Here is a 27,856-nt window from a genome sequence, read left to right on the forward strand (position 1 = left end):
TGTACAAAGATGATTATCACCACATTGATCGTGACACTGAGGAGTTGGAAGTAATTTGGATGTCCATCACTAGAATGAACAAGTAAAATGCACTAGATGAACCAGATGGTGTTAATGGTGCACAATCCTGTGAATGTACTAAAAATCACTCCAAAGGGATAACTTTTATGGTATATGATTTATATCTCAATAAAGCCATTATAAGGCACATACAGGGGATCAAGGGATGAACATTCTGGCACACTAGGTGGCAGTCAGAGCAATACATGGGAAGAACATAAAGGAACACACATAGGTCTCAAAAACACGGTGTCAATAGATCTTCAAATGCAGGAATGCTATGTCACTTCAGTCGTGTCTGACTCTGCAACCCTATGGACCAGAGTCCACCAGACTCCTCTGTCCATGGGGTTCTCCAGGAAAGAATACTGCAGTGGGTTACCATGCCCTCCTCTAAAGCATCTAAAACAGCATTAAATTGCTCAATAAAAGAAAATAAGAGGGAGTCTCTAATAATTCCCCTTTTCATGCTCACAAGTCCTCCTCTGTCTGCCTTTGCGATGCCTTAAGTGGCCCATGACAATTTTTAAGAATCTATTCACCTTCGATAGCAAAGTATTTCATCTTCTACCAAATGAAGATAAGAGCACAGTTCAGTTCAGTTCAGTTCAGTTGCTCAGTCGTGTCCAACTCTTTGCGACCCCATAAATCGCAGCACGCCAGGCCTCCCTGTCCATCACCAACTCCCGGAGTTCACTCAGACTCATGTCCATCAAGTCAGTGATGCCATCCAGCCATCTCATCCTCTGTCGTCCCATTCTCCTCCTGCCCCCAATCCCTCCCAGCATCAGAGTCTTTCCCAATGAGTCAACTCTTCGCATGAGGTGGCTAAAGTACTGGAGTTTCAGCATTAAGAGCACAAGATGGCCCAAATGTTATACTGGGCACCAAAAGCACATTCCTCAATGTCATTTAAAGAATCAGAGTAAGAATACAGAGAAAAATAGCATCCCTAATTCTGGTACTCATAAGAAACCATCCAACAAAGGAATCTACTAGCTCAGGAGATCAGTTGATAACAGATCTACTTACTCTTTTGTTTACCTTCCCTTGAGAAAACAAGCTCATTTGGTTGGCTTAAACAACTTGGGTCTCAAAGTTAATGGAAAGAAAGAAGAAGAATAGGTATTATTAATATGTTCACCAACTTAGAAGATAGGGGTCATTCTCTCTCATCTTTGCCATTTTCTAGAATATTTGCTCCCAATCTCCATCCATTCAGTAACTATTCATTAAGCACATATTATATTCTAAACACTGGATACTAGGGATGTCAGTGAACAAGCAATAATTCTTGCTGTTAAGCAGCTTATATACAGTGTGGGGAAAATGAAGCAAACAAATAAGAAAATTTCTAAATTTTAAAATTTAATTTACTTATAAGAGCCATGAGAAAGAAAAGAGTACAAGTTAGAGAGGTGAGGGGAAGCTGCTTTAACTATAACAGTAAAGACTCTCTTAGGATGTAACAAGGCTGCTGCTGCTGCTGCTAAGTTGCTTCAGTCGTGTCCAACTCTGTCCGACCCCATAGACGGCAGCCCACCAGGCTCCCCTGTCCCTGGGATTCTCCAGGCAAGAACACTGGAGTGGGTTGCCATTTCCTTCTCCAATGCATAAAAGTGAAAAGTGAAAGTGAAGTTGCTCAGTCGTGTCTGACTCCTAGCAAGCCCATGGACTGCCGCTTAACGGGCTCCTCCGTCCATGGGATTTTCCAGGCAAGAGTACTGGAGCAGGTTGCCATTGCCTTCTCCAAACAATAGGTTAAGAAGCATATAAGAAGAAGGTTTCTAGCCAAGAATATTTTAGGGAAATAGATTTCCAAGACTCCACCCCTGTCCCCCAAAAGTGCTACAGCTATAAAGGACTGCTGCTGCTAAGTCGATTCAGTCGTGTCCGACTCTGTGCGATCCCATAGATGGCAGCCCACCAGGCTCCACCATCCCTGGGATTCTCCAGGCAAGAACACTGGAGCGGGTTGCCATTTCCTTCTCCAAGGCACGAAAGTGAAAAGTCAAAGTGAAGTCACTCAGTCATGTCCAACTCTTCTCGACGCCATGGACAGCAGCCTACCAGGCTCCTCCGCCCATGGGATTTTCCAGGCAGGAGTACTGGAGTAGGGTGCCATTGCCTTCTCCAATAAAGGACTAACAAGCATCAAATACTCTATAGACAAAAGCAATCCAGTGTAAAGAATAAGAAGAGCAGATCAGGTCAGAGAGATACCAGCTTTGTGAGGTGTTTGTATTGTACACGGCTGCAGTGAGAAGTGAGAAGGGAAGGTTTTTCTGAATTTTAAACAGATCAAGAAGCTCTAATTTGGACCAAGAGTATAAGATGAAGAAAAGAGTTAAAATGCCTGTTTCTGGCCTGAGCAACTAGATGGATGGTTGATGTCTTTTGATGCAAAAGGAAGGCTTAGGGGAGCAATTTGAAAGAGTATTTATAATTGCTTTTTGAATTTAATACTTTCAGTTTACTTTTTTTTCAAGTTCATCTATCAAATTTCTCCAACTAGTTTACAATCCACTTTGTATTTCTTTTGTATCCTCACGTGCCTAGCATAGCTGATACATAATAAATACCTGCTGAATCTAATTAAATTGAAGTAGCCTTACAAGAAAACATATGAGTCAACATTTTCAAACCGTATGTTTGAAAAATCAAATACAGATGTTTTAATCAAAGACACTGCATGTTTAAAATTAAAAAACAAGTGCTAGAGACAAGCCTGTAGATATATGTTTACCAGTTTAAAATGTATGCATTGTTGAATGCTTGATGGCATAAAGGAAATTGCAGAAAGAAGGTTTCAAAAGACTTACATAGAAAGATTGGTAAATGTCATAAATTATATTTAAACTAAACAGAAATGAACCACACTTGACATCACACCCTAAATAATTGTTAGCAGCAAATTATAAGTTTTGAAAAACTGGAATCCTCAGTCATCGTCACAACCAACTAAATAAAAGGAACTCATGTAAATGCTAACTTTTATGTGTTTTCTTTTAAATCAAACTGTGGCAAAGTTGAATCCTAGCAGCTGGTGTTCTTGTGGGTAATTGGTTCTGGCATATTACCTTCACAAAAACACTTCCATCATCTTATAGACATATCTTGGGCAAAAGCCAGAGAATATATTTAATTCTTTTTTGTGTATCTCCTCTACATTTTGCCCTTTAACAACTAATTCTCTATCAACTCTAAAAATCTGGGGGAAAAAACTATACAATTTTTTAAATTTTACATTTTTCTTTCCAAAATTTGCTAACATAGAACTTAAAGACTTTCACCTGGGCATTAATTAAACTGTATTAAACTGTAAGACTTCATAATTTTTAAAACTGCTAGTTAAAGTATAATTTATGACATTTATAGCTAAGGCTACAATCACATAGGTTTAATAACTGAGAATTATCCAGGCTTACTTACGGATATTATGAATAATAAGAATAGCCCAAGTGAATGAATCAGTTCAGTTCAGTCGCTCAGTCGTGTCCGACTCTTTGCGACCCCATGAATCGCAGCACACCAGGCCTCCCTGTCCATCACCAACTCCCGGAGTTCACCCAGACTCACGTCCATCAAGTCAGTGATGCCATCTAGCCATCTCATCCTCAGTCGTCCCCTTCTCCTCCTGCCCCCAATCCCTCCCAGCATCAGATTCTTTTCCAATGAGTCAACTCTTCGCATCAGGTGGCCAAAGTACTGGAGTTTCAGCTTTAGCATCATTCCTTCCAAAGAAATCCCAGGGCTGATCTCCTTCAGAATGGACTGGTTGGATCTCCTTGCAGTCCAAGGGACTCTCAAGAGTCTTCTCCAACACCACAGTTCAAAAACATCAATTCTTCGGCACTCAGCCTTCTTCACAGTCCAACTCTCACATCCATACATGACCACTGGAAAAACCATAGCCTTGACTAGACGGACCTTTGTTGGCAAAGTAATGTCTCTGCTTTTGAATATGCTATCTAGGTTGGTCATAACTTTCCTTCCAAGGAGTAAGTGTCTTTTAATTTCATGGCTACAATCACCATCTGTAGTGATCTTGGAGCCCAGAAAAATCAAGTCTGCCACTGTTTCCCCATCTATTTCCCATGAAGTGATGGGACCAGATGCCATGATCTTCGTTTTCTGAATGCTGAGCTTTAAGCCAACTTTTTCACTCTCCACTTTCACTTTCATCAAGAGGCTTTTGAGTTCCTCTTCACTTTCTGCCATAAGGGTGGTGTCATCTGCATATCTGAGTGAATGAATATCTTCTCATAAAAGCAAAAGCATCAATAGAGATGTCCCTTATTTAGAATATATAGTTCTTCACCCACTCCCTACGACACCTAACATAACGCAGTTCACAAAAACAACTAGCAAGATTTATGTTTACAACTACACAGTTTAAACACTGTACTGTTTTCTGCTTTGAGACAACTATCAATGTTAAAAAACAGAGATGAGGTTTTATATCTCTCTCTCCCCTAGTAAAGTATAAGGTCCTCAGAATCAGGAACTATACCTTGTTTATTTGGGTAACCCCAATTTTACCAATTATGTCTAACAGAGTAGAAACTCAACAAATGTTTCTTATTCTTTTTTTTTCCCCTAAATTTTGGCCTCAACTTAGCAATCCTTGGAAAGGCAAGAACTTTGTCTTATGATCACCAGAGACACGTCTCAAAGATAAAGCTACCTCCAATTTCTTGCCTTTCTTCGATATTCAGGTCCCATGCAATTCATAAAACCTTCTTGGAGACTTTCCTGGGGGTCCAGTGGCTAGGACTCCAGGCTCCCCATACAGGGTGCTCGGGTTCAATCCCTAGTTGGGGAACTAGATCTCACGTGCAGCAACAAAGACCTACTGCAGCCAAATAAATAACATGAAATGTCGCTGTTCAGTTGCTCAGTCACGTCCGACTCTTTACGACCCCATGGACTGCAGCATGCCAAGCCTCCCTGTCCTTCACCATCTCCTGGAGCTTGCTCAAATGCATGTCCATTGAGTCGGTGATGCCATCCAACCATCTTGTCCTCTGTCATTCCCTTCTCCTCCTGCCTTCAATCTTTCTAGTATGAGTGTCTTTTCTAATGAGTTGGCTCTTCACATCAGGTGGTCAAAGTATTGGAGCTTCAGTTTCAGCATCAGTCCTTCCAATGAATACTCAGGGTTGATTTCCTTTACAATTGACTGGTTGGATCTCCTTGCAGTCCAAGGGACTCTCAAGAGTCTTCTCCAACACCACAGTTCAAAAGCATCAATTCTTTGGCACTCAGCTTTCTATATGCTCCAACTCTCACATCCACACATGATACTGGAAAAATTATAGCTTTGACTAGATGGACCTTTGTAAGCAAAGTAATGTCTCTGCTTTTTAATATGCTGTCTAGGTTGGTCATAGCTTTTCTTCCAAGGAACAAATGTCTTTTAATTTTGTGGCTGCAGTCACCATCTGCAGTGATTTTGGAGCCCAAGAAAATAAAGTCTGTCACTGTTTCCATTGTTTCCCCATCTATTTGCCATGAAGTGATAGGACTGGATGTCATGATCTTAGTTTTTTTGAATGTTGAGTTTTAAGCCAGCTTTTTTCACTCTCTTCTTTCACCTTCAAGAGGTTAGTTATTATTCACTTTTTGCCATAAGGATGGTGTTGTCTGCATATTTGAGGTTATTGATATTTCTCTCAGCAATCTTGATTCCAGCTTGTGCTTCATCCTGCCTGGCATTTCACGTGGTATACTCTGCATATAAGTTAATTAAGCAGGGTGCAATATATAGCCTTGACATACTCCTTTCCCAATTTGGAACCAGTCTGTTGTTCCATGTCTGGTCCTAATTCCTTCTTGACCTGTTTACAGGTTTGTCAGAAGACAGGTAAGGTGGTCTGGTATTCCCATCTCCAAGAATTTTCCACAATATGTTGTGATCTACACAGTCAAAGGCTTTAGTATAGTCAATGAAGAAGAAGTAGATCTTTTTCTGGGATTCTCTTGCTTTTTCTATGATCCAACTGATATTGATAATTTGACCTCTGGCTCTTCTGCCTTTTCTAAATCCAGCTTGAATATCTGGGAGTTCTCAGTTCACATACTACTAAAGTCTAAGTTGGAGAATTTTGAGCATTACTTTGTTAGCATGTGAAATGAGTGCAATTGTGTGTTAGTGTGAATATTCTTTGGCATAGCCCTTCTTTGGGATTGGAATGAAAACTGACCTTTTCCAGTCCTGTAGCCACTGCTGAGTTTTCCAAATTTGCTAGCATATTGAGTACAGCATTTTCACAGCATCATCTTTTAGAGTTTGAAATAGCTCAGCTGGAATTCCATCACCTCCACTAGCTTTGTTCATAGTGATGCTTCATAAGGCCCACTTGACTTCACACTCCAAGATGTCTGGCTCTAGGTGAGTTATCACATCATCATGGCTATCTGTGGTTACCAAGACCCAGGGAATGGAGCAGGGACCTCCACAAGAGATTCAGCCAGACCTGCCTTTGAATGTATGAGTGTCTCCTGCAGAGGACAGGTCAGCAGTGACCTGCTACAGAGACAGGAGCTCTGGCTGCCTCAGACGTGGGAGGCGAGGTGTGGCATACGTCCTCTTGGCGAAGGTCACTATTAGCTCCACTATAGAGCTGCCAGGCAGACTACCCACAGACTATAAATGTTAAAAAACAATAATAAAACTTTCTCATTTCCCCAGCACAAAGCTAACTCCCTTTCCTAAAGTTCTTAAAACTGTACTGTCTAACCACGTATTTGACTATGAATAAACTATCATTTTAATTATTTTTTTACAGTAAATGTTTTATTTTGTATTGGGGTCTAGCAATTAACAAACAATGTTGTGATAGTTTCAGGTGAACAGGGAAGGGATTCAGCCACAAATATACATGTATCCATTCTCCCCCAAACTCCTCTCCCATCCAGGCTGCCACATAGCATTGGGCAGAGTTCCATGTGTTATACAGCAGGCCCTTGTTGTTTATCCATTTTAAATAGAGCAATACATTAACATTTTAAATCCAGATCTAGATAAACCTTATTGCCTCAACTAAACTACTTTGAAGAACAAAATAATGACTTATGTATTTTTTGGTATTTGTTTAGTCACTATATCGTGTCTGCCTCTTTTGCAATCCCATGGACTATAGTCCTCCAGGCTCTTCTGTTCATGGAATGTCCTAGGCAAGAATACTGGAATGGGTTGCCATTTCCTTCTCCAAAGGATCTTCCTGACCCAGGGATCAAACCTGTATCTCCTGCATTGGCAGGCAGATTCTTTACCACTGAACTACCAGGGAAGACCATAATGACTTACACTTGTGTCCAAATACACAGGACAGTGCTTTGCCCAATAAATGTTCATTGATAAAAATAAAGACAAAGATGATAAAGATAATATGAAGCCAGTTTTCCATATTTTTCTCAGATATTCATTCAGAGGCATGGCAATGCCTTTGAAATTTTCTGACCAAAATAATTAAGGAGTGGATAACTGTCGCAGCCAAAACTAACAATTATTACTAACCAAATTATAACTAACATTATTACTAACCAAATAGTAATTTACTGTCACCCAACATTTTAGTGGGTATATGTGTATATGTACAAAACCAACTGAATGTAATGAGAATATAACCAAAAATTAGGTGAAAAGGTATGATTACGCTCTCCAAAGAATGATTACTTAATACTATGAGCTACCAAAACTATATGCCATAGTAACAAAAGATGTCACAAAACAATATGCCCCCAATTTTTTATTGGGTATATAATGTATAATGTGAATATGCATCTATGTGTATTTATGTAGGGACATTGGAGGAAAGGGAAGGGGATAAAATAATAAACACTAAAATGTTAGCAATTACTACATGGTAAAACTACAGATAACTTTTACTTTCTTCTTCATGTTTTTCTCTACTTTCTAATTCAGAAACACATACCTAAATACAATAAATAACTTTCTTAAAAGCTCCCAACATTTAGAAATTTTGCCATTGGTGTTAAAATCAGCCAACAATCTCAACTCAGTCTAGTGGGCAATATAATAGAGTTCTAGAATTTAGTTATTTCTTAAGGATAAATTCAGGCTCTGAAAATATTTCTTACCTATTCCACACTAATCACCCTCTTACTTAAATAATAGTTACACAGCAATAGTATAAATAAAAGGCTCTATTTAGAGGAAGGGGAGATTAAAGAAGATGAAAATAACTAAGACTATCATTAGTATCCCAAATATTTCATGTACAAATTTCTTTGAACACAGTCAAAAATCCATGTGTGAGGCTTTGATCTCATTAAATGTTTAAATTACAGAACTTGGATGACAAAAGATAAAAGACGGATCTATATTCTGCATTTTTTGAAAAGCTTTTCTAATACTGAAATTTATTAATCTGGAAATAAAATGTACAAATCTATTTAACAGACAAATGTTACTCCCCACACACACAAAGTTTCACATTTAGAAAGAACTAGAGGTTCAAAGGTTTATTCTAGATTGCAAATGCTATCAAAACAACACAGTACAGCCACTCTGGAAAACAGTTTATCAGTTCCTTTAAAAACTAACCATTTAGGTACCATACAACCTGGCAACTGTATTTCAGGGCATTTATCCCAGAGAAATAAAAACTCCTGTTCACACAAAAAGTTGCATGTGAATATTTCTAGCATCTTTATTTGTAATAGCCAAAAACTGGAAGCAAGCCAGATGTTCTTCAATAGGTGAACAGTTAAATAAACTAGTACATCCATACTATGGTATACTTACTCGGCAATAAAAAGGAACGAACTACTGATATGCCCAACAACTTGAATCAATCTCCAGAGAATTATGGAGTGAAAACAGCTAATGACAAAAAATATGTACTATATAATTCTATTTATAAAACATTCTTGAAATGACTATAAAAACTAAAGAATTATAGAGGTAAAGAATAAATTAGTGGTTGCCAGAAGTTGGGCAATAGGAGGGAAAGGTCAGAGGTAAGTACTGGGTTGACCAAAAAGTTTGTTAAGGTTTTTCTGTAACATTTTAGGAAAAACTCAAACTTTTTAGCCAACCCAATAAATGTAGCTACAAAACGGCAACATGAAGAAAATGTTCTCTATCTTGACTATAATAAATATCAATGTAAATATCCTACTTTTGATCTACTATAGTTTTGTAAGATACTACTATTAAGGGAAACTGTGTAGAGAGTACATGAGATCTATTATTTCTTACAACTGCGTAGGAATCGATGATTATTTCAAAATAAAAAGCTTTATCTTAAAAAACCAGAGTAGTTTTAGGGCATCTTCCAACATTGATTATATCAATCAAAGTCAAATATCTTATCTCTAGGAATTTCCAGTTAAACCAGGCAACACATAAAGTTTGTGGAAATTTACTTAGAATTTAAGAAAAGTGTATAAATACATATAGTATTTGGGTATTCAAGTATGACCATGTGGTCATATAAAAAAGCTTGTGCACAACTAAAAGGAAAACAAATGGATTAAAACTCAAATCCATTCTGGGGATGCAGTTGTAATATTTTTAAGTTTTTTACAAAATAAGAAAGGAAAGCAGCACCTAGAATAGTTTAGTGCTACTATTATGGTTTCCATAGCACCCTATAATTCATTTTTCAATTCTTTTCAAACATTATTATTTCTACTGTGACTTTTCCACTAGAGAGCAAACTCCATAAATACAAGGACTGTCTTCATCTTGCCTTCTAGCACATAGCACAGTAACTTACACAGAGCAAAAATCAAATATTTTAAAACTGAAATAAGTTGCTAAATACAACCCTGAACTACAGTCTCCTCTGTTACAGAACTCAAAAATTTATCCTTAGGTAAACAAATAATTATTTATCTTTCCTTAGTTGAATTTTTCACTGTTGCCTATAATTTCTGTGAAACAAGTTTAAAAGCTTTTAACACACATATGTTTTTAAAATATGAGCTTGACAATGAAAATCATATACCCTGAGTATATATCTACAGCAAAGAGTATTAAGACAACATTAATTTCAATTCTGAAAACTTAAGAAATTTTTTAGAAGCCTAGACTATCACATTATTAAATATATTCAGTATATTCAAAAATAGAATCAATGCTATTTTGAAATCCAGGAAAACTATACATCATAAACACTTATCCTTAAATCATTTTTTCCATAAGAAGTTAGCAATAGAAGCAGAATATGAAATGAAATTAAAGATACATAGAGAGAGGATACAGATATAGATATGCACACTACCAAAGATGAAGACCTAAGTGTAAAAGAAAAAAGAATCATGAAGAACACAGGGCAGTGAATCTATTTCCTCCTGAAATAAGTACAAGTCAGTCATATAATGTAACAGGAATAAATCAGAGAGCATCAAAGCTATTTTAAACATTTAAGTCTATCCTTTAAAACAAAGACAGACAACATTATCAAAATCAAGTACGTTTCCTTTTTTTAAGGGAATTTTATTCAAAGAACAAAAGAAGGTTTAAAAAAATGCATGGAAAAACCTCAAATGCAAAAAAAAAAAAAAAAGATTTACTTACCAAGTTGGCCATATAAATTGTGAGCAGCCCTCTCCTGCAAATAATTTTAAGAAGACAGAGAGTGAGACTAAGCACAAATTTGACTTAATAATCACTTCATCATTTTTTTTAGATATCTACCAACTCATTTCTCAGGAGTGGTGGGAAAGGGGTAGATTATGCAGAACTAAGTTTTTAGTACTGTAACAGTTAATTGTATAAATCAATTCTACAAGTCATTCTGTTTGGCAGTCATTAAATATTCTGTTTAGTGCTCATTAATTAGAATTCTTTAAAATTACTATTGCCTGGGACTTCCCCTGGTAGTCTACTGGTAGAATGCACCTTCCAATACAGGCAATGTGGGTTCGATCCCTGGTCAGGGAACTAATATCCCACATGCTGCAGGGCAACTAAGCCCACGGACCATAACTACTGAGCCCATACGCCACAACTGCTAAGACCACACACCATAGCTCGAGAGCCCACACGCTGCAACAAAAGAGAAGCCTGCACGCTGCAACTAGAGAAGGCCCACATGCCACAACAAAAACCCAGCACAGCCAAAATCTTCTAAAGAATTAAAAAAATAAAGTCAAAGCTCTAACATTTCTTAAAAAAAAAAAATTACTATTGACTAGTAATTGCTAATTAGACTTATTGTAAAGATCATATATCTAACAAAATTAATACAGTGTTCAATACATGTCAATTACATCTCAATTTTTAAAATTACTGACACTTTATTATTTATTAATAGGAAGAGAGGTACAATTTGCTATTAGTCTATCTTTATGTTAGAGAATTCTAAGCTTAATGAAGAATCCTAGCAAATTCATCTTGCCAAGAAGTCAAGGCCATAACAATTCTAACTAAATGCAAATTGATTTTAAAAAATCAGATCTTCTATCATTTTACACATAATGCAACTGTTTATTAGACATTGTTACAAATCATACTAAATCACCTTGTTTTAATTTCATTGCTAAGTGAAAAGTCAGGTACTAAGTGAACTCTTTAACACCAAAGGACAAACAAAAGCTCTGTGAACACCTGCTTTACAGAAAAACTATATATTTACTAAATGCATATTCACTCTTACTTAATGAGAATTCACCTAGAAACTCAAAGATAAGGACAATGTTATGCCCTTATAATTTTAACTTATACTGCACATGAGACCATAAATGACGCACATCCCTCTAATAAAGAGGTCTTTAATATTTAAAGCGTTAAAGGGCAGGGCTCAAATAAACTCTGAAAATCATAGAAATATATCTGAGTTTCAAGAATGAACATTTTTAGTACTCAAAGAAACAATTACTTTGTAACATAAAAAGTAAGAATATCAAATCACTTTCATTTAAATATCATGCTAGATCTTGATATTAACATCATCAATCAATCTTCTTGATGTCAGATTCAGTCATACAAAACCTTGATTGTTCATCACTTAAAATGGCTTAACAGGATTTTCAATTTACTAAAGCCGTATGGAGGCAGTATGATGTAACTGAATAATGCTGAAGTGAAGTTAAGAAATCAAGGTTCCAGTTAACTTTCGCTGGTACTCTGCTGCTGCTGCTGCTAAGTCGCTTCAGTCGTGTCTGACTCTGTGCGACCCCATAGACAGCAGCCCACCAGGCTCCGCCGTCCCTGGGATTCTCCAGGTAAGAACACTGGAGTGGATTGCCATTTCCTTTTCCAATGCATGAAGTAAAAATTGAAAGGAAAGTCGCTCAGTTGTGTCCGACTCTTAGCAATCCCATGGACTGCAGCCTACCAGTCTCCTCCGTCCGTGGGATTTTCCAGGCAAGAGTACTGGAGTGGGGTGCCATTGCCTTCTCCGTGGTACTCTAGTTTTGTCATTAAAATGAGGAAATTAGTTATCTAACATATTTTTAATATAAAAACTATTTAAAGAAAAAAACTTACATTTATCACTAATATATAAAACACAACATTGGGTCCATCCTGGTTGAAAGGGAGAGGCGCCCTAGGCATACTGGGCCATGCCCCCAGCAATGTCCCTCTTCAGCAGGTCCTAATATACCTTAGCAGAACAACAGAATTCCACTGCTCCTCTAAAAATGAATTTCAAAATCAGTGGTACGATGATCTGTAAGGTCCCTTTTAAGTCTTCTTTTCTATGATTTATACATACCAATTGAAATTGTTCTTACTAATCCTTACCAATCTTTAGTTCCTATCAAATTCTAAATCAAAGATGTTTCAATAGTACTTACTTTAAATAAATCATATCAAGAAAAATCAGGGTAACATCATCATCTAAGAGTCACACATACATGGAAAAGCTAAATGCTTCTCAAGGATTTATCTGTTCTTTTCAATTCCTGGTTACGTATGAACAAAAAAATAGTATTCTTCATTACAAAACCAAAGTAAAAATATTTCTGTAATTTCAGTGGTAGTGCCCAAAAATACATTTCACTATGAAGAGAAATTAAAAGACACTTGCTCCTTGGAAGAAAAGCTATGACAAACCTAGACAATGTATTAAAAAGCAGAGACATTACTTTGCCAACAAAGGTCCATCTAGTGAAAGCTATGGTTTTTCCAGCAGTCATGTATGGATGTGAAGTTGGACCATATAGAAGGCTAAGCGCCAAAGAACTGATGCTTTTGAGCTGTGGTGGAGAAAACTCTTGACAGTCCCTTGGACTGCAAGGAGATCCAACCAGTTAACCCTAAAGGAAATCAGTCCTGAATGTTCATTGGAAGGACTGATGCTAAAGCTGAAACTCCAGTACTTTGGCCACCTGATGTGAAGAGCTGATTCATTAGAAAAGACCCTCATGCTGGGAAGGATTGAAGGCAGGAGGAGAAGGGGATGACAGAGGATGAGATGGTTGGATGGCATCACCGATGAGATGGACATGAGTTTGAGCAAGCTCCGGGAGATGGTGAAGGACCGGGAAGCCTGACGTGCTGCAGTCCACGGGGTCGCAAAGAGTCAGACACGACTGAGTGACTGAACAACACCAACAGTGCAGTGAACTAATACATGATGCTATCTTCAAAAGCATTTGTTCCACTAACTTCATTCTGTCTCTGATAATAACAGTAACCCAACTCTAGAATCATCACTAGCTTCCATCTGTAACTGTTTATCTTTACTGAGCAAAGATGATCTTGTTTAACCATTACATTTTCACAGACCTGCAATAGTACCTGGCATCTAACAGACACTAAACAAATGGTAGAATTACTAAGCAAAGTGTCACTAGGAATCCAGTCTTACAAGAAGGAATACATTATAGACATACACTGTAGAAATAATCACAAAAGATAGCCTAGACAGAGGGACGACTGACTAAAGACACTAATTTATTAGCAAGCAAAAGCATGATCCACTTGTATAAAATTTAATAATTTACACAGTATAATTAATATTTTGAAATCAGATTTTATCCTCTCAGTAGTTATACAGAGTATAAAGCAGACACTATCGTCCTCACTCTATTAAAAACCAAGAATCAGAGAAGTGGTTTATTTAAAAATATGAAGGTGGCAAAAAGCAATTTCTTCTGACTCAAGTTTCATATTCTTTCCAAGGTACTGCTTCTACAGTAGAAAATCTTTACTAAGTTATCTTTCAATTCTAAAATTCACTGATTTGTTTAATATGGTATCCTAGCAGGCTTTTGTACATCGAGGATAAACAAAGCCTTGACACAGTCTGCTGCTGCTGCTGCTGCTGCTAAGTCGCTTTAGTTGTGTCCGACTCTGTGCGACCCCACAGACGGCAGCCCACCAGGCTCCCCCGTCCCTGGGATTCTCCAGGCAAGAACACTGGAGTGGGTTGCCATTTCCTTCACCAATGCATGAAAGTGACAAGTGAAAGTGAAGTCGCTCAGTCATGTCCAACCATCAGTAAAAAGCCAAGGATGTATTGCTATTAGAGTACTTGAAACTATCATGGTCTCAAGCTTCAATGTGTTGTTATTCAGTTCCTCAGTCTTGTCCGACACTTTGCAACCCATAAACTGTAGCCAACCAGGCTCCTCTGTCCATGAGATAGATTTCCCAGGCGACGATACTGTATCGTTTGCCATTTCCTTCTCCAGGGGATCTTCCTGATCCAGGGATCCAACCTACATCTCCTGCACTGGCAGGCAGATTCTTTACCCACTGAGCCACCTGGGAAGCCCCAAGTTTCAATTTACCATTTCCAAATAATGAGGACGATCACCTCCTCCTCAGCTTTATCTGAATTCCAACCCAAAACTAACAGCCTCAAGAATGAGAAGACGGTATTTTATTTGGCAGGTTAGAATATCAGAACAGTAATTTATTTTATCACTTCTCCAGAGATGGTCACTTCGTCCAATATTACAGGAAACGGGTAAGTTGATTAAATACCATTTTATTATTTAACACTTGACTGTATCTAGCCTAAGTCTGACGACAAACAAGTACTCCCTTCCTAGTGAGTAAATTCTCTCTGGAAACCAAGTTACACATTAAAACACTGCTACAACATTGATGGGGAAGGGGGGAGATGTCAATTAGAAAAAAAGTGGGCCTAGAGGAAGGGCTGGGGCCAAGGAGGACAATAACTTTTTAAACTTCACAGGAGGCTCTGATACACAAATACTTCCATTCTTCTAATCTCATCACTAGATTAGAAGACTGGTGAAACTCAGTGAATAAGCAACCTAAAGTTAGTCAAGTATTTCTTTCAACCACAGATAAGCTCTTTTTTTGGATGGGGAAAGGAGGTGAATCTTTTAAACTTCCATTAAAAATGTAAGTGGTGTGTACATCAAGGGGTACTATCTAAAAAAGTATTAAGAACCACTGTTGTAAGAACTGTGCAATCAGAGTATCACTATTCCTTATGGGGAAATATTAAAACAATTACATTTTCTTAACATCTCAGTAGAATAAAAGGTATCCTCACATTCTACTGAAATTTCAAGGATTATCTTCTAATGACATTATTTTGTCTAATTAGATGGACAATAATGCTTTTTATTTTCTGAAAACTTTAGTGTAAATATTCGTTAAGTTAACTTTCTCAAACTTCTGAATGACACTGTATGTAACACATTTCATAACTCAGGTCACTAGGGAATACAGTAGGTATTAGGTATTAGTAGTGTAACTTCTAAATATTTATATATACATATAAAATATGTCTGTGTTCAGTGGATAAGGAGAAATTAGAGATTAAAGAAAAACAAAGTGAATGTTCCTAAACACTGTTTACCAAGATATTTTATTTAATCATTTCAGAAAGTCTTTCAAAATAAAATAGAATTTCATTTGTCAAAATATTTCAGAACAGTATAAAATACTTCTTTAAGGTACAGGAATGGGTAAGACAAACTTCTAGACTAGAGAAAGACTCCATAATTATATTCTATGGTATACAGTGGATAACAGAGAGGTAAACTTTTCAAAAGACTGGAAGGTAATCTCATTTTCTTCCTGTGAATATGACACTGAAACTTGGAAGATACCAATAATTTATAGGCCTGTTTATAGGTATTCTTTTACCCACATAATACATAGTTGATTCCTTTTGGTCACATCTGCTTAGGAGTTTCATAATGACAACAATGTAATTTAACAACTTAAACCATGAATATGCTTAGAATAAATACCCAATTTTTGATACTTTAATCCATGTCCTTGTTTGAGCACCCTGCAGTTTTAACTTATCTAAACTAATACTAAATATCAAAGCAAATCCACAACAACTCTACAAAACAAAATCCATCAGAACAACTTCTTTCTGAACCACAAACAAAGCACTTCCTAGAAAAAGAAAGAGAAGACTAGTTCTTAACAGCCCACCTAGGGATAAACTAGATGTTACCAAAGCTTCCTGCTGAGTTACTAAGATCACAGTTCTTTGTGGCACAAATTTTTTAAGCAACCCTGGAAACAACTTCAAAGCTTTTGCAGAATCCCATAGTTATGCGATTAAGATTTAAGTAAGCTGCCCTCTTACAAGGTGTTAGGAACTAGCTGGCAAAGCATGTTTAATTCTGTAGGTGGAAGGAGACAGAAAGATGGACAGATGGATGGATGGGTGGATGGATGAATAAAAGGATGCATGAGTTGGAGACAGAGAGAAAAAAGTTGTGAGGAAATAAATTTAAACCAATATAGATGAAAACATATTCATGAATATAGATAGATTTTCACTAATATATCTATACCTATATAAAACACACACACATATGTATCCATCATACATATGTGTGTGTATATAACCATGTTGTATGCTTGTACCTCATTAAATGCTTCTTTTAAAAAAGATGATTATACAATTGAGTATAAAGCGTATAACTTTAGTAAAGATTTCATTATTGAATAGAGCTTCAGAGATTTAAAAATTTAAATTATCATGATTTGCTAACTTGGAAAAAAACTGTTAATCCTCCACATTCTTTTTCTTCTATCCTTTCTAATATATTACTGATATTTACTTTTAAAAGGAAGAACTAATAACTGATCAATTAATTTAAAAATTGGTTCAAAACTAATTCCTTAAATGTTGCTATTTCTCAACCTCTAACCTCAGGCTTCCTATTCTGAGCTTTGAGACTCTAATCTCCAATAGCTTCAATAATCACCTACGGGAGGAAACCTCAAATTTTATTTATATAACTACCATGCTTTTCCTGAGTCTAGACTCACACTTCAAGCTGCCTACTGGCCACCTCCAACAACATATCATTGACTTTCTTTGGGAACTAAAGGCATAATTATAAATTCCTCTTCCTTAAATGCTACAATATTAATATGTTTCATTTGGGGATAGATGTAATAATTTTGAAATACACCTATCTTCAACCTTTGTAAATTACTTATATAAAACATAGAAAAGCAAATCTTTTAGCTTTATTTCTTTATAAGTTGTTTTATAGTGTATCTTAGTTTTAAAAAACCCTGGTAGATTACTTTCTACCAGATTCTACTCAGTAATCTGAGTAGGTTACTCAGGTATCTTGACCTTTAATGAGATCTTAAGAAAAATTTGTTGCTAAATAAAAAATGTTTTCAAAGCAAGTAAGACCACTTGTTAACTTTTGCACAATTTCAGATAAACAGAGACAAGACTTCCTTAAAGTAAGATACACTATACAACAACTTACAAAGAAACAAAGCTAAAAGATTTGCTTTTCTGTTCTATTGTTAAAGCCAAAAAAGTTTTTTAAACTTGCATTTTAAAGTCACTAGCTTCTGACCAATACTATAAAATTTAATTTTAAAAATTTTAATTAGACCCCAAACCATTTGTGCTTGATGTACATATATACACACAACGCTTAAAAAAAAAAAAAAAAAGAACTTAGAGCTATTTCCAGGTTTTTTAATTGCATCATCAAATAAAGAACAGAACTAAATCAACACGTGTCACAAAAAGTTCAACTACTAAACAATCACATCATGATAAGGATCATTTTTTCTTCAGAAACCATGGGATAATACTCATAAAGAAGTTAAAATTTGAGAGAGAGAGAGAGAAGCCGCTCAGTCATGTCTGACTCTTTGCGACCCCATGGACTGTAGGCTACCAGGCTCCTCCATCCAGGTGATTTTTCAGGCAAGAGTACTGGAGTGGGCTGCCATTTCCTTCTCCAGGGGATCTTCCCGATCCAGGGATTGAACCCAGGTCTCCCGCATCACAAGCAGATGCTTTATCATCTGAGCCACCAGAGAAGCCTCAAATTCTAATCAGGTCTCAAACAGAGTAAATCCACTCCAATTAATATTTAGAACAAGTCATAATCTAGGACAAATTTTCTATGAATCCCTAGTGTCTTATGAATAAAATACTAGTGCAATAGCTCACTTAAATAAATAAAAACAGAAAGCTTAAAAAACAGTTTACTATCAAATGTAAAAGGAGAATAGGAAATAAACTACTTCCAGGAAACCTCTTCATGCCTTAAGGAGTTATAGCTTTTAATATTAATAACACAATTTTATTTTGGTACTATCACGGTATTTAAATAAATGTTACTCTTCAAAAAAGAGTTTGACTTTTTGGAAAAATTTTAAAAGAAATAAATACATAAAAATGAAATTCTTACAAAAAAATTCTTCTTCCAGTTTCCAGTTTACATGTAAGGAACTTGGAAGTGATCAGTTCAGTTCAGTTCAGTTCAGTCGCTCAGTCGTGTCCGACTATTTGCGACCCCATGAATCGCAGCATGCCAGGCCTCCCTGTCCATCACCAACTCCTGGAGTTCACCCAGACTCACGTCCATTGACTCAGTGATGCCATCCAGCCATCTCATCCTCTGTCGTCCCCTTCTCCTCCTGCCCCAAATCGCTCCCAGCATCAGTCTTTTCCAATGAGTCAACTCTTCCCATGAGGTGGCCAAAGTACTGGAGTTTCAGCTTTTAGCATCATTCCTTCCAAAGAAATCCCAGGACTGATCTCCTTCAGAATGGACGACCTCCTTGCAGTCCAAGGGACTCTCAAGAGTCTTCTCCAACACCACAGTTCAAAAGCATCAATTCTTCGGCGCCCAGCCTTCTTCACAGTCCAACTCTCACATCCATACATGACCACAGGAAAAACCATAGCCTTGACTAGACGGACCTTTGTTGGCAAAGTAACGTCTCTGCTTTTGAATATGCTATCTAGGTTGGTCATAACTTTCCTTCCAAGGAGTAAGCGTCTTTTAATTTCATGGCTGCAGTCACCATCTGCAGTGATTTTGGAGCCCAAAAAAATAAAGTCTGACACTGTTTCCATCACTTGGTCCTAAAACCAAGTAAAAAGCTGAACAAACTGAAAAGTCAACTTCCACAAGAGAAGTAAGGTCACATTACAAACTGCTGCCCCCTAAACTGCAGAAACTGCAAGCAGATACAGAGACTAAGACCATAACAGAGCACAAACTCACAAGCTGAAACCTCTGAGGGAGTGAGTCAGGAGAGGACAATCTGCACTGTCACTGATACACAGCAGGGGGTTCAGTGTGGGAGTTAGGATAAACAGAGGGAGGCACAGTCTGGGAGTTAAAAATTCCACAGGTATTGGTCTTAAGAGGGGCCCACACTTTTGAGTCTTACCTCCAGGAGCTTGACTATCACATCTTATAGAAAAACCTGAATGAATGTTTTTGCCAATCCAATACATAAAACTTTCAATTAAAACCACAAAAGGCAGAATAAGACCGGAAGATAAAAATCAGAACAAAGAACAAAGGCAACAAAGAAAAAACAGTAACAAATATGTTGGAAATCAATCCAACTATATCATAATCACTTCACTAGCTATGTGCGTGCTCGGTCATGTCTGACTCTGCAACCCCACTGACTACAGCCTGCCTGTCTCCTCTGTCCATGGAATCTTCCAGGCAAGAACTCTGGAGTGGGTTGCCATTTCATACTCCAGGGGATATTCCTGACCTAGGGATCCAACCCACATCTCTTGGGTCTCCTGCATTGGCAGGTGGATTCTTTATCACTGCACCAATTACTCTGAATGACAGTTAAAAGACAGATTGTCAAAGCTGATCTAAAACATAACCCAATTATATGCCAAATACAAGAAACCTTTAAATATATATATACATAGAGATTAAAGTAAATAAGCATGAAGAAATGCCCCATAACATACATATATCATCAAGGAAATGCAAATTAAAACAACAATGAGATACTACCACACACATATTAGGAAGGTCAAAATTCAGATAAAACTAAGTGCTGGTGAAGACATGGAACAACAGGAATAGTAAGGATACAAAATGGCCCAGACCGTTTGGAAGACAGTAGGCAGTTTCATACAAAATTAAACAAACTCTTAGTATAAGATCCAGCAATCACAACCCTTAGCAATCATCCAAAGGAGTTGAAAATTTTTGTCTACATAAAAACCTGCACCTGACGGTTTATAGAAGCTTTATCCATGATTACCAAAACTTGGAAGCCATCAAGATGTCTGTCAGTAGGTCAATGGATAAATAAACTGGTACATCCAGACCATGTAATATTATTCAGCTCCAAAAAGAAATGACCCATCAAGCCATGAAAAGACATGGAGGAAACTTAACCGCATATCACTAAGTAAAAGATGTTAATGTGAAAAGCCAACATACTGTATGATTCCAACTACACAACATTCTAGAAAAGATAAAACTATGGACACAGTTAAAAAAAATAGTGGTTACTAGGGGTTGAGGGGAGAGAAGGATTAATAAGCAAACACAGAGAATTTTTAAGACAGTGAAATTCCTCTGCAAGATACTATAATGGTCTATATGTGTCCATATACATTTGTCCAAACCCATGAATGTACAAAACCAAGAACCCTAATGTAAATTATAGATTTGGACTGATAATGACATGTCTATCTTGGTACATCAATTGTAACAAACGTACCACTCTGTTGGGTGATATTGATAATTAGGAAGGCTATAGGGGATAGGCTACCCACTCCAGTATTCTTGGGCTTCCCTGGTGATTCAGACAATAAAGAATCCACCTGCAGTGTGAGAGACTTCGGTTCAAACCATGGGTTAGGAAGATCCCCTGGAGGAGGGCATGACAACCCACTCCAGTATTCTTGCTTGGAGAATCCCCACGGACAGAAGAGCCCGGTAGGCTACAGTCCATGGGGTCATAAAGAATCGGCCATGACTGAGCAACTAAGCACAGCACATTATATCCATGTGTAGGGATCAGGATATATGAAAAATCATTATACTTCCCCTTTAATTTTGCTTTGAACCTAAAACTCCTACCCCTAAAATATAGTCATTTTTAAAAGGGAGTGGAGGACAATCTTTTTAAAATAACACAGTGTCACCATCTACCCCCAAAAAAAAAAAAATTCAAATAATGGAAAAGAATGCAGGAAAAGGAACAGAGAAAGAAAAAAAAGAAGAAAAATAGTAATGAAACAGTGGATCTAATTTAGTCACATCATAATAAACATACCAAATGTTAATGGACTAATTAATCTAATTAAAAGACAAAAATTAGTAAAAATAGATTTAAAACACCAAGACCCAGGGAATTCCTTGGCAGTTGAGTGATAAGGATTTGGCTTTCACTGCAACGGGCCTGGGTTCAATACCAAGTCAGGGAAATGACAATCCCCCAAGTCACGTGGCTTGGCCAAAAAGTAACTTCTTAATTTTTAAATATAAAATTTTTAAAAAATAAAAATCTAAGACCCAATTACATGCTATGTTGGGGGCCGGCGTGAGGCACTCCGCCCATGGCAAAGGTCATGAGGAAGGAGGCTCGACATACGCAAAGGCGGGATCGAGCCTCAGGAGTCCCCCTGGAAATTCTCGAGCATCTACCCCCATAACCAGAGCCTGCCTACTTTACTACTTTGTGCTCTCCCCTATACCTCTGACTTTACAGGGGGCTGTCCCCCACCACCTCTTTCGGAGAAGGAGTTAACTTAGAGCTCCAGTTAATAATAATTCCTGGGCGTGATAGGAGTGTTTCAACCTACAAACTCCTCTGAAGGTTCTCTAGCCTGCCTGACAGGCTTGTCCGGCCACATGTGATTGCTCACAGCCTCCCAACCGTGAGAGGCGCGAGATGCTTTAAACCTTCTAAAAACAGGTTCCTTAGAAAAGTTAGAAAACTATTAGTATAAGTATAATGGGCTGATTAGAAATTGTATTGGTGAAGGGTTTTTCATTTGTTGAGCCAATGTTTGTTGCTAAGACTCCACATCCCCTGCCCTTACACACATTAATGAATATATAGAAGAAATAAGTATTAACCTTTGATATAAATCACATTAGACCTTAGGCTAAGTAAATTCTTTCCTTAACTAAAACCCACTACACCCTCACCCTATAGGAATGTAACTTTATTTGGGTGGCATCTGTTTTAAGAATAATCACCCCTGGAGAAGTAAGTGTCCTGGTTGACTGACCACTGTCACAAGGAGAGGGTCATAAATTGTCAGCAGGCCCCCTGGCCAGAAGATGATGTAACACCCCTAAGACCTCTGTACACATTTGTATGAAGCACCTGATTTTGACAAAAGTCAGGACTGCTGACCCCACGTGATTTTTGCATAACATCTCAGTGTATAAAAGTAGACTCTGGAAAATAAAGAATTGGGATTAGTTTCTCGAAAGACTGGTCTCCCCATGTCTCTCTCTCTCTCTCACTCTGGCTGAGTCTCCATCTGGAGCGCGGAACCCACCATGCTTACTAATTATATCTGGGCTTCTAAGATCTGACTGGGGAGGCCTCAGTGTCTCCTGTCCTTCGGGAGAACGGAAGGATGCCTGTGGCCTACGTAAGTGGTGCAAACTTCTTGTCTTGAAGTTTTATTGGTCTCCCGCGTAAACCAAGCTACTCAGCCTCTTTTCTCCACTGAATTTTCCTACTGAGCTATCCTTATTCTATTACTCTTTATATCTTTAATTAATATCTAATTGAAGCTATTGTATCCTGATCCTCGCAGATGCCGTCCCCGCTTCAAATACCCTGGATCAGCCGGGGCTGGACCCCGGCAATGCTATCCACAAAAATCACATTTCAAATATAAAACTAAGGGATTTGAAATTAACTGGAAAGAAATTCAATACAATGCAAGCACTACAACACGGCTGGAGTGGTTATAGCAATACCAAATAAAACACAATTCAGAGCAAAGGGAATTATCTAAGCTATAGAGAAACATCTTATATTGATAACAAGTTCAATTTATCATTGAAGAAATGACAACCATAAATGTGTATACACCAAACTGAAAGCATTAAAGTAAGAACCAGACAAATTCAGAACCACAGAAGGGTGATTTTAATACCTTTCTCTCAGTAAATAATAAAACTAGACAAAAAATTTAGTAACAATATAGGTTGGTAGTTTTCAACAAAGGGGGGATTTATCCCATAGGGATAATTGTACTCATCTCACATGCTAGTAACCTAATGCTCAAAATTCTCCAAGCCAGGCTTCAACAGTACGTGAATCATGAACTTCCAGATGTTCAAGCCGGATTTAGAAAATGCAGAGGAGCCAGATATCAAATTGCCAACATCGGTTGGATCAGCAAAAAACAAAAGAGTTCCAGAAAAATATCCACTTCTGCTTTATTGACTATGCCAAAGCCTTTGACTGTGTGGATCACAATCAACTGGAAAAGTCTTAAAGAAAGGAATACCAGACTACCTGACTTGCCTCTTGAGAAATCTGTATGCAAGTCAGGAAGCAACAGTTAGAACTGGACATGAAACAACAGACTGGTTCCAAATCGGGAAAGGAGTACCTCAAGGCTGTATATTGTAACCTTGCTTATTTAACTTATATACAGAGTACATCATGAGAAACACTGGGCTGGAGGAAGCACAAGCTGGAATCAAGATTGCCGGGAGAAATATCAATAACCTCAGATATGCAGATGACACCATCCTCATGGCAGAAAGTGAAGAGGAACTGAAGAGCCTCTTGATGAAAGTGAAAGAGAAGAGTGAAAAAGTTGGCTTAAAACTCAAATATTCAGAAAACTAAGATCATGGCATCCAGTCCCATCACTTCATGGCAAATAGATGGGGAAACAATGGAAACAGTGACAGACTTTATTTTCTTGGGCTTCAAAATCACTGCAGATGGTGACTGCAACCAAGAAATTAAAAGACACTTGCTCCTTGGAAGAAAAGTTATGACCAACCTAGACAGCATATTAAAAAGCAGAGACATCACTTTGCCAACAAAGGTCCGTCTAGTCAAAGGTATGGTTTTTCCAGTAGTCATGTATGGATGTGAGAGTTGGACTATAAAGAAAGCTGAGCAGTGAAGAACTGATGCTTTTGAACTGTGGTGTTGGAGAAGACTTGAGAGTCCCTTGGACTGCAAGGAGATCCAACCAGTCCATCCTGAAGGAGATCAGTCCTGAATATTCATTGGAGGGAGAGGGAGTGATGCTGAAGCTGAAACTCCAATACTTTGGCCACCTGATGTGAAGAACTGACTCATTTGAAAAGACCCTGATGCTGGGAAAGATTGAAGGCGGGAGGAAAAGGGGACGACAGAGGATGAGATGGCTAGATGGCATCACCGACTCAATGGACATGAGTTTGAATAAGCTACAGGAGTTGGTGATGGGCAGGGAGGCCTGGCGTGCTGCAGTCTGTGGGGTTGCAAAGAGTCGGACACGACTGAGTGACTGAACTGAACTGATCCCATGGGGACATGTTTCCTATGGAAACATTATTTGTTGTCCCAATTTGGTAGGGAGGGGAAGGGAGTGCCAATGGTATGTATGAATACAATACACAGAACAGTCCTCTCCCAAACAAAGAATTATCTGGCCCAAAACAAGTCAATAGTGCCAGGATTGAAAACCCATCCTAGATATGATAAACTATATCAATTTGACCTCGTTGATATTCTTAAAATGCTAGAAACAGGCTAAAATAAAGCACAAAAACCCACATGATCATATCAATGGATCCAGGAAAGACATTTGACAAAATGCTATACCCATTCATGATCAAGGCTCTCACAAAACTAGGAATACATCTGAACTTCCTAAACTTGATAAAGAGTATCTTAAAAAAAACACCCTACAGGTAACATCATACGTAAAGGTGAAAGACTGAATTCCTTCCCCTAAGATCAGGAACAAGGGAAGGATGTACCAACACAATAAAAGGAAATAAAAGATATATAGACTGGAAAGCAAAGAATAAAATTGTCCCTATTTGCAACAATATTATTTTCAATGTAAAAAATCTCAAGGAATATACAGAAAAACTTATTAGAACTAACAAGTAAATTCTACAAGAACCCAAGAATCAAGATCACATTCAAAAACTCAATACATTTCCATGTATAGCAACATGTGAAAAACGATACTAAAAATACAGTATGCCCCTACCTCACATCACAGACAAAAATTAACTTAAAATGGATCAAAGACTGAAATATGAAAATTAAAACTATAAAACTCTTAAAAGAAAACATAGAGACAATCTTTGTGACCTTAGATTTGATAATGGGCTTCTTAAATATGACACAAAAATACAAGAATAGAATAAAATATATAAATTGGACTTCCTCAAAATCTAAAACATATGTTCTTCAAATGACATGATCAAGAATATAAAAAACAAGGCACTGAATGGGAGAAAGTATTTACAAGTCCTATATCTCATAATGGCTTTTATTTAGAATAACTAAAGAATGATTACAAATTAATAATAAAAAGATAAATAACCCAATAAAAAGCAGTTAAAGGATCTAAACAGGCATTTTTCCAAAGAAGATCTACAAACAGCTAGTAGGTACATGAAAAGTTGCTCAATACCAATAGTCATCTGGGAAATGCAAACCTAAACCACACCTTAAATACTACTTCACTCTCTACGGAGAAGGCAATGGCACCCCACTCCAGTACTCTTGCCTGGAAAATCCCATGGACAGAGGAGCCTGGTAGGCTGCAGTCCATGGGTCGCAAAGAGTCAGACACAACTGAGCGACTTCACTTCCACTTTTCACTTTCATGCATTGGAGAAGGAAATGGCAACCCACTCCAGTGTTCTTGCCTGGAGAATCCCAGGGACAGAGGAGCCTGGTGGGCTGCCGTCTATGGGGTCGCACAGGGTCGAATACAACTGAAGCAATTTAGCAGCAGCAGCAGCAGCAGCAGGGAAACCATAATCAGAAAGCATATAATTACAAGTGTTAGTCACAACGTGAAGTAATTAGACTCGTTACTCTGCTGGAGAGGAGGAACAATGGTATAATAAACACTTTGGCAGTTCCTCAAATGACGAAGCGTAGTTACCATGAACTGAAGTGAAGTCGCTCAGTCGTATCTGACTCTTTGCAACCCCATGGACTGTAGCCTACAAGGCTCTTCTGTCCATGGGATTTTCCAGGCAAGAATACTGGAGTGGGTTGCCATTTCCTTCTCCACGGGATCTTCCCAACCCAGGGATCGAACCCAGTCTCCCACATTGCAGGCAGACGCTTTACCGTCTGAGCCACCAGGGAAGCCCAGTTACCATGAGCCAGCAATAACAAAGAGGCCTCTCCATTTTAAGCTCTCCACTAAATAATTCTTATATCAAAGGAGAAAAACAAACTAAAATTACAGAATTTCTAGAAAATTATGATTATGTAAATACAACATATCAGAATCTATATATAATCAAAGAGGAAAATTCATAGCCTTAAATACTTATATCAATAGAACTTAAAGAATGAAAATAAATAAAGCCCCAAACAAAAAAGATATTTATTATAAAAGGAAAGAAAATTAGCAAAAAAAAAAAGGAAGGAAAAAAAATGACAGCAAGAAATGAATTAGAAAACCAAAAAACAGAACTAATAAATGATTCATTGAAAAGCAAAATCAACAAAATTAGTAGCTAGCAATAATACAAAATAAATGAGTTGAGAAATAACAATTGAAAACAGAAAATTCAATCAAATCATATCGGACTATTTTGCATGAGCTTCATGCAAATAAATATAAAAATCTTTATAAATGGATAATTTTGGGGAAATGGAAAATTTTTAAGAGATGGATAACTTTCTGTTAGAGACAGAATTGAGTGAGTTTAAGCAGACCAGTTTCCACAGAGGAAACAACTTCTTAAGAACTACCATGCCCAAAAGAGTCACCATGGCCAGGAGGGCTCACAGAGGATCAGACTAAATCCTCAAAGGCCAGAAAATTCACTGCTACTTAAATTACACCAGAGTAAGGGGAAAAACAACAAAATTTATAAAACATTTTATTAAGTAAATGTGACAGTGACACTAAAATGGATAAAGAATACACAAACATATAACACACACAAGTAGCCATCTCACAATAATGATGTCTTAGTGATGTCATGATCAACTGAGCTTTATTCCAGCAAAGCAGAGATTATGGAATATCCGGAAATCCATTCATCTAATTCATCATCAATAACAATTCATTGGAAAGATCTGCTGATTACCACTTTAATCACATATTCAAACTTAGAACTACTCAGAAGTTTGGGCCTCCGGATGGCGTCAGTATCATCTATGAAGTAAACTCTTACGAAGAATATTTAATTCGAATCTAATCAAAGATTTCGACTGAACTTCAAGTTCACAGGAAATACCATTTAAACAATTCTGTGAGGAAAAATTTCTGACAAAATCAGAAATGATTTTACAAACAACAAGATAACTGGCTTGGTCATATCAATAAGTCACTGCCATGGAGAATAAAAGTGGGATGGATGATTAACCAAGATCAAGAGAAAATAAAGAAACAGAACACTGTCCATCAACTTTGACGAGATTTCG

The 27,856-nt window shown here is 37.5% G+C and overlaps 1 protein-coding gene across 2 annotated transcripts in view; it reads right to left on the reverse strand.

Annotated features, from left to right (window-relative positions):
- The window catches only part of TMEM135 (transmembrane protein 135), a 327,021-nt gene that overhangs the window by 207,696 nt on the left and 91,469 nt on the right, over window positions 1-27,856 (reverse strand). For both annotated transcript variants that reach the window (XM_070782658.1, XM_070782657.1), the window contains exon 4: window positions 10,613-10,646. In XM_070782658.1, coding sequence (XP_070638759.1) covers window positions 10,613-10,646 — 34 coding nt within the window. The remainder of the gene's footprint in view (window positions 1-10,612; window positions 10,647-27,856) is intronic.

Source organism: Bos indicus, chromosome 29 (assembly GCF_029378745.1).
Source record: "Bos indicus isolate NIAB-ARS_2022 breed Sahiwal x Tharparkar chromosome 29, NIAB-ARS_B.indTharparkar_mat_pri_1.0, whole genome shotgun sequence".
NCBI lineage: Eukaryota > Metazoa > Chordata > Mammalia > Artiodactyla > Bovidae > Bos > Bos indicus.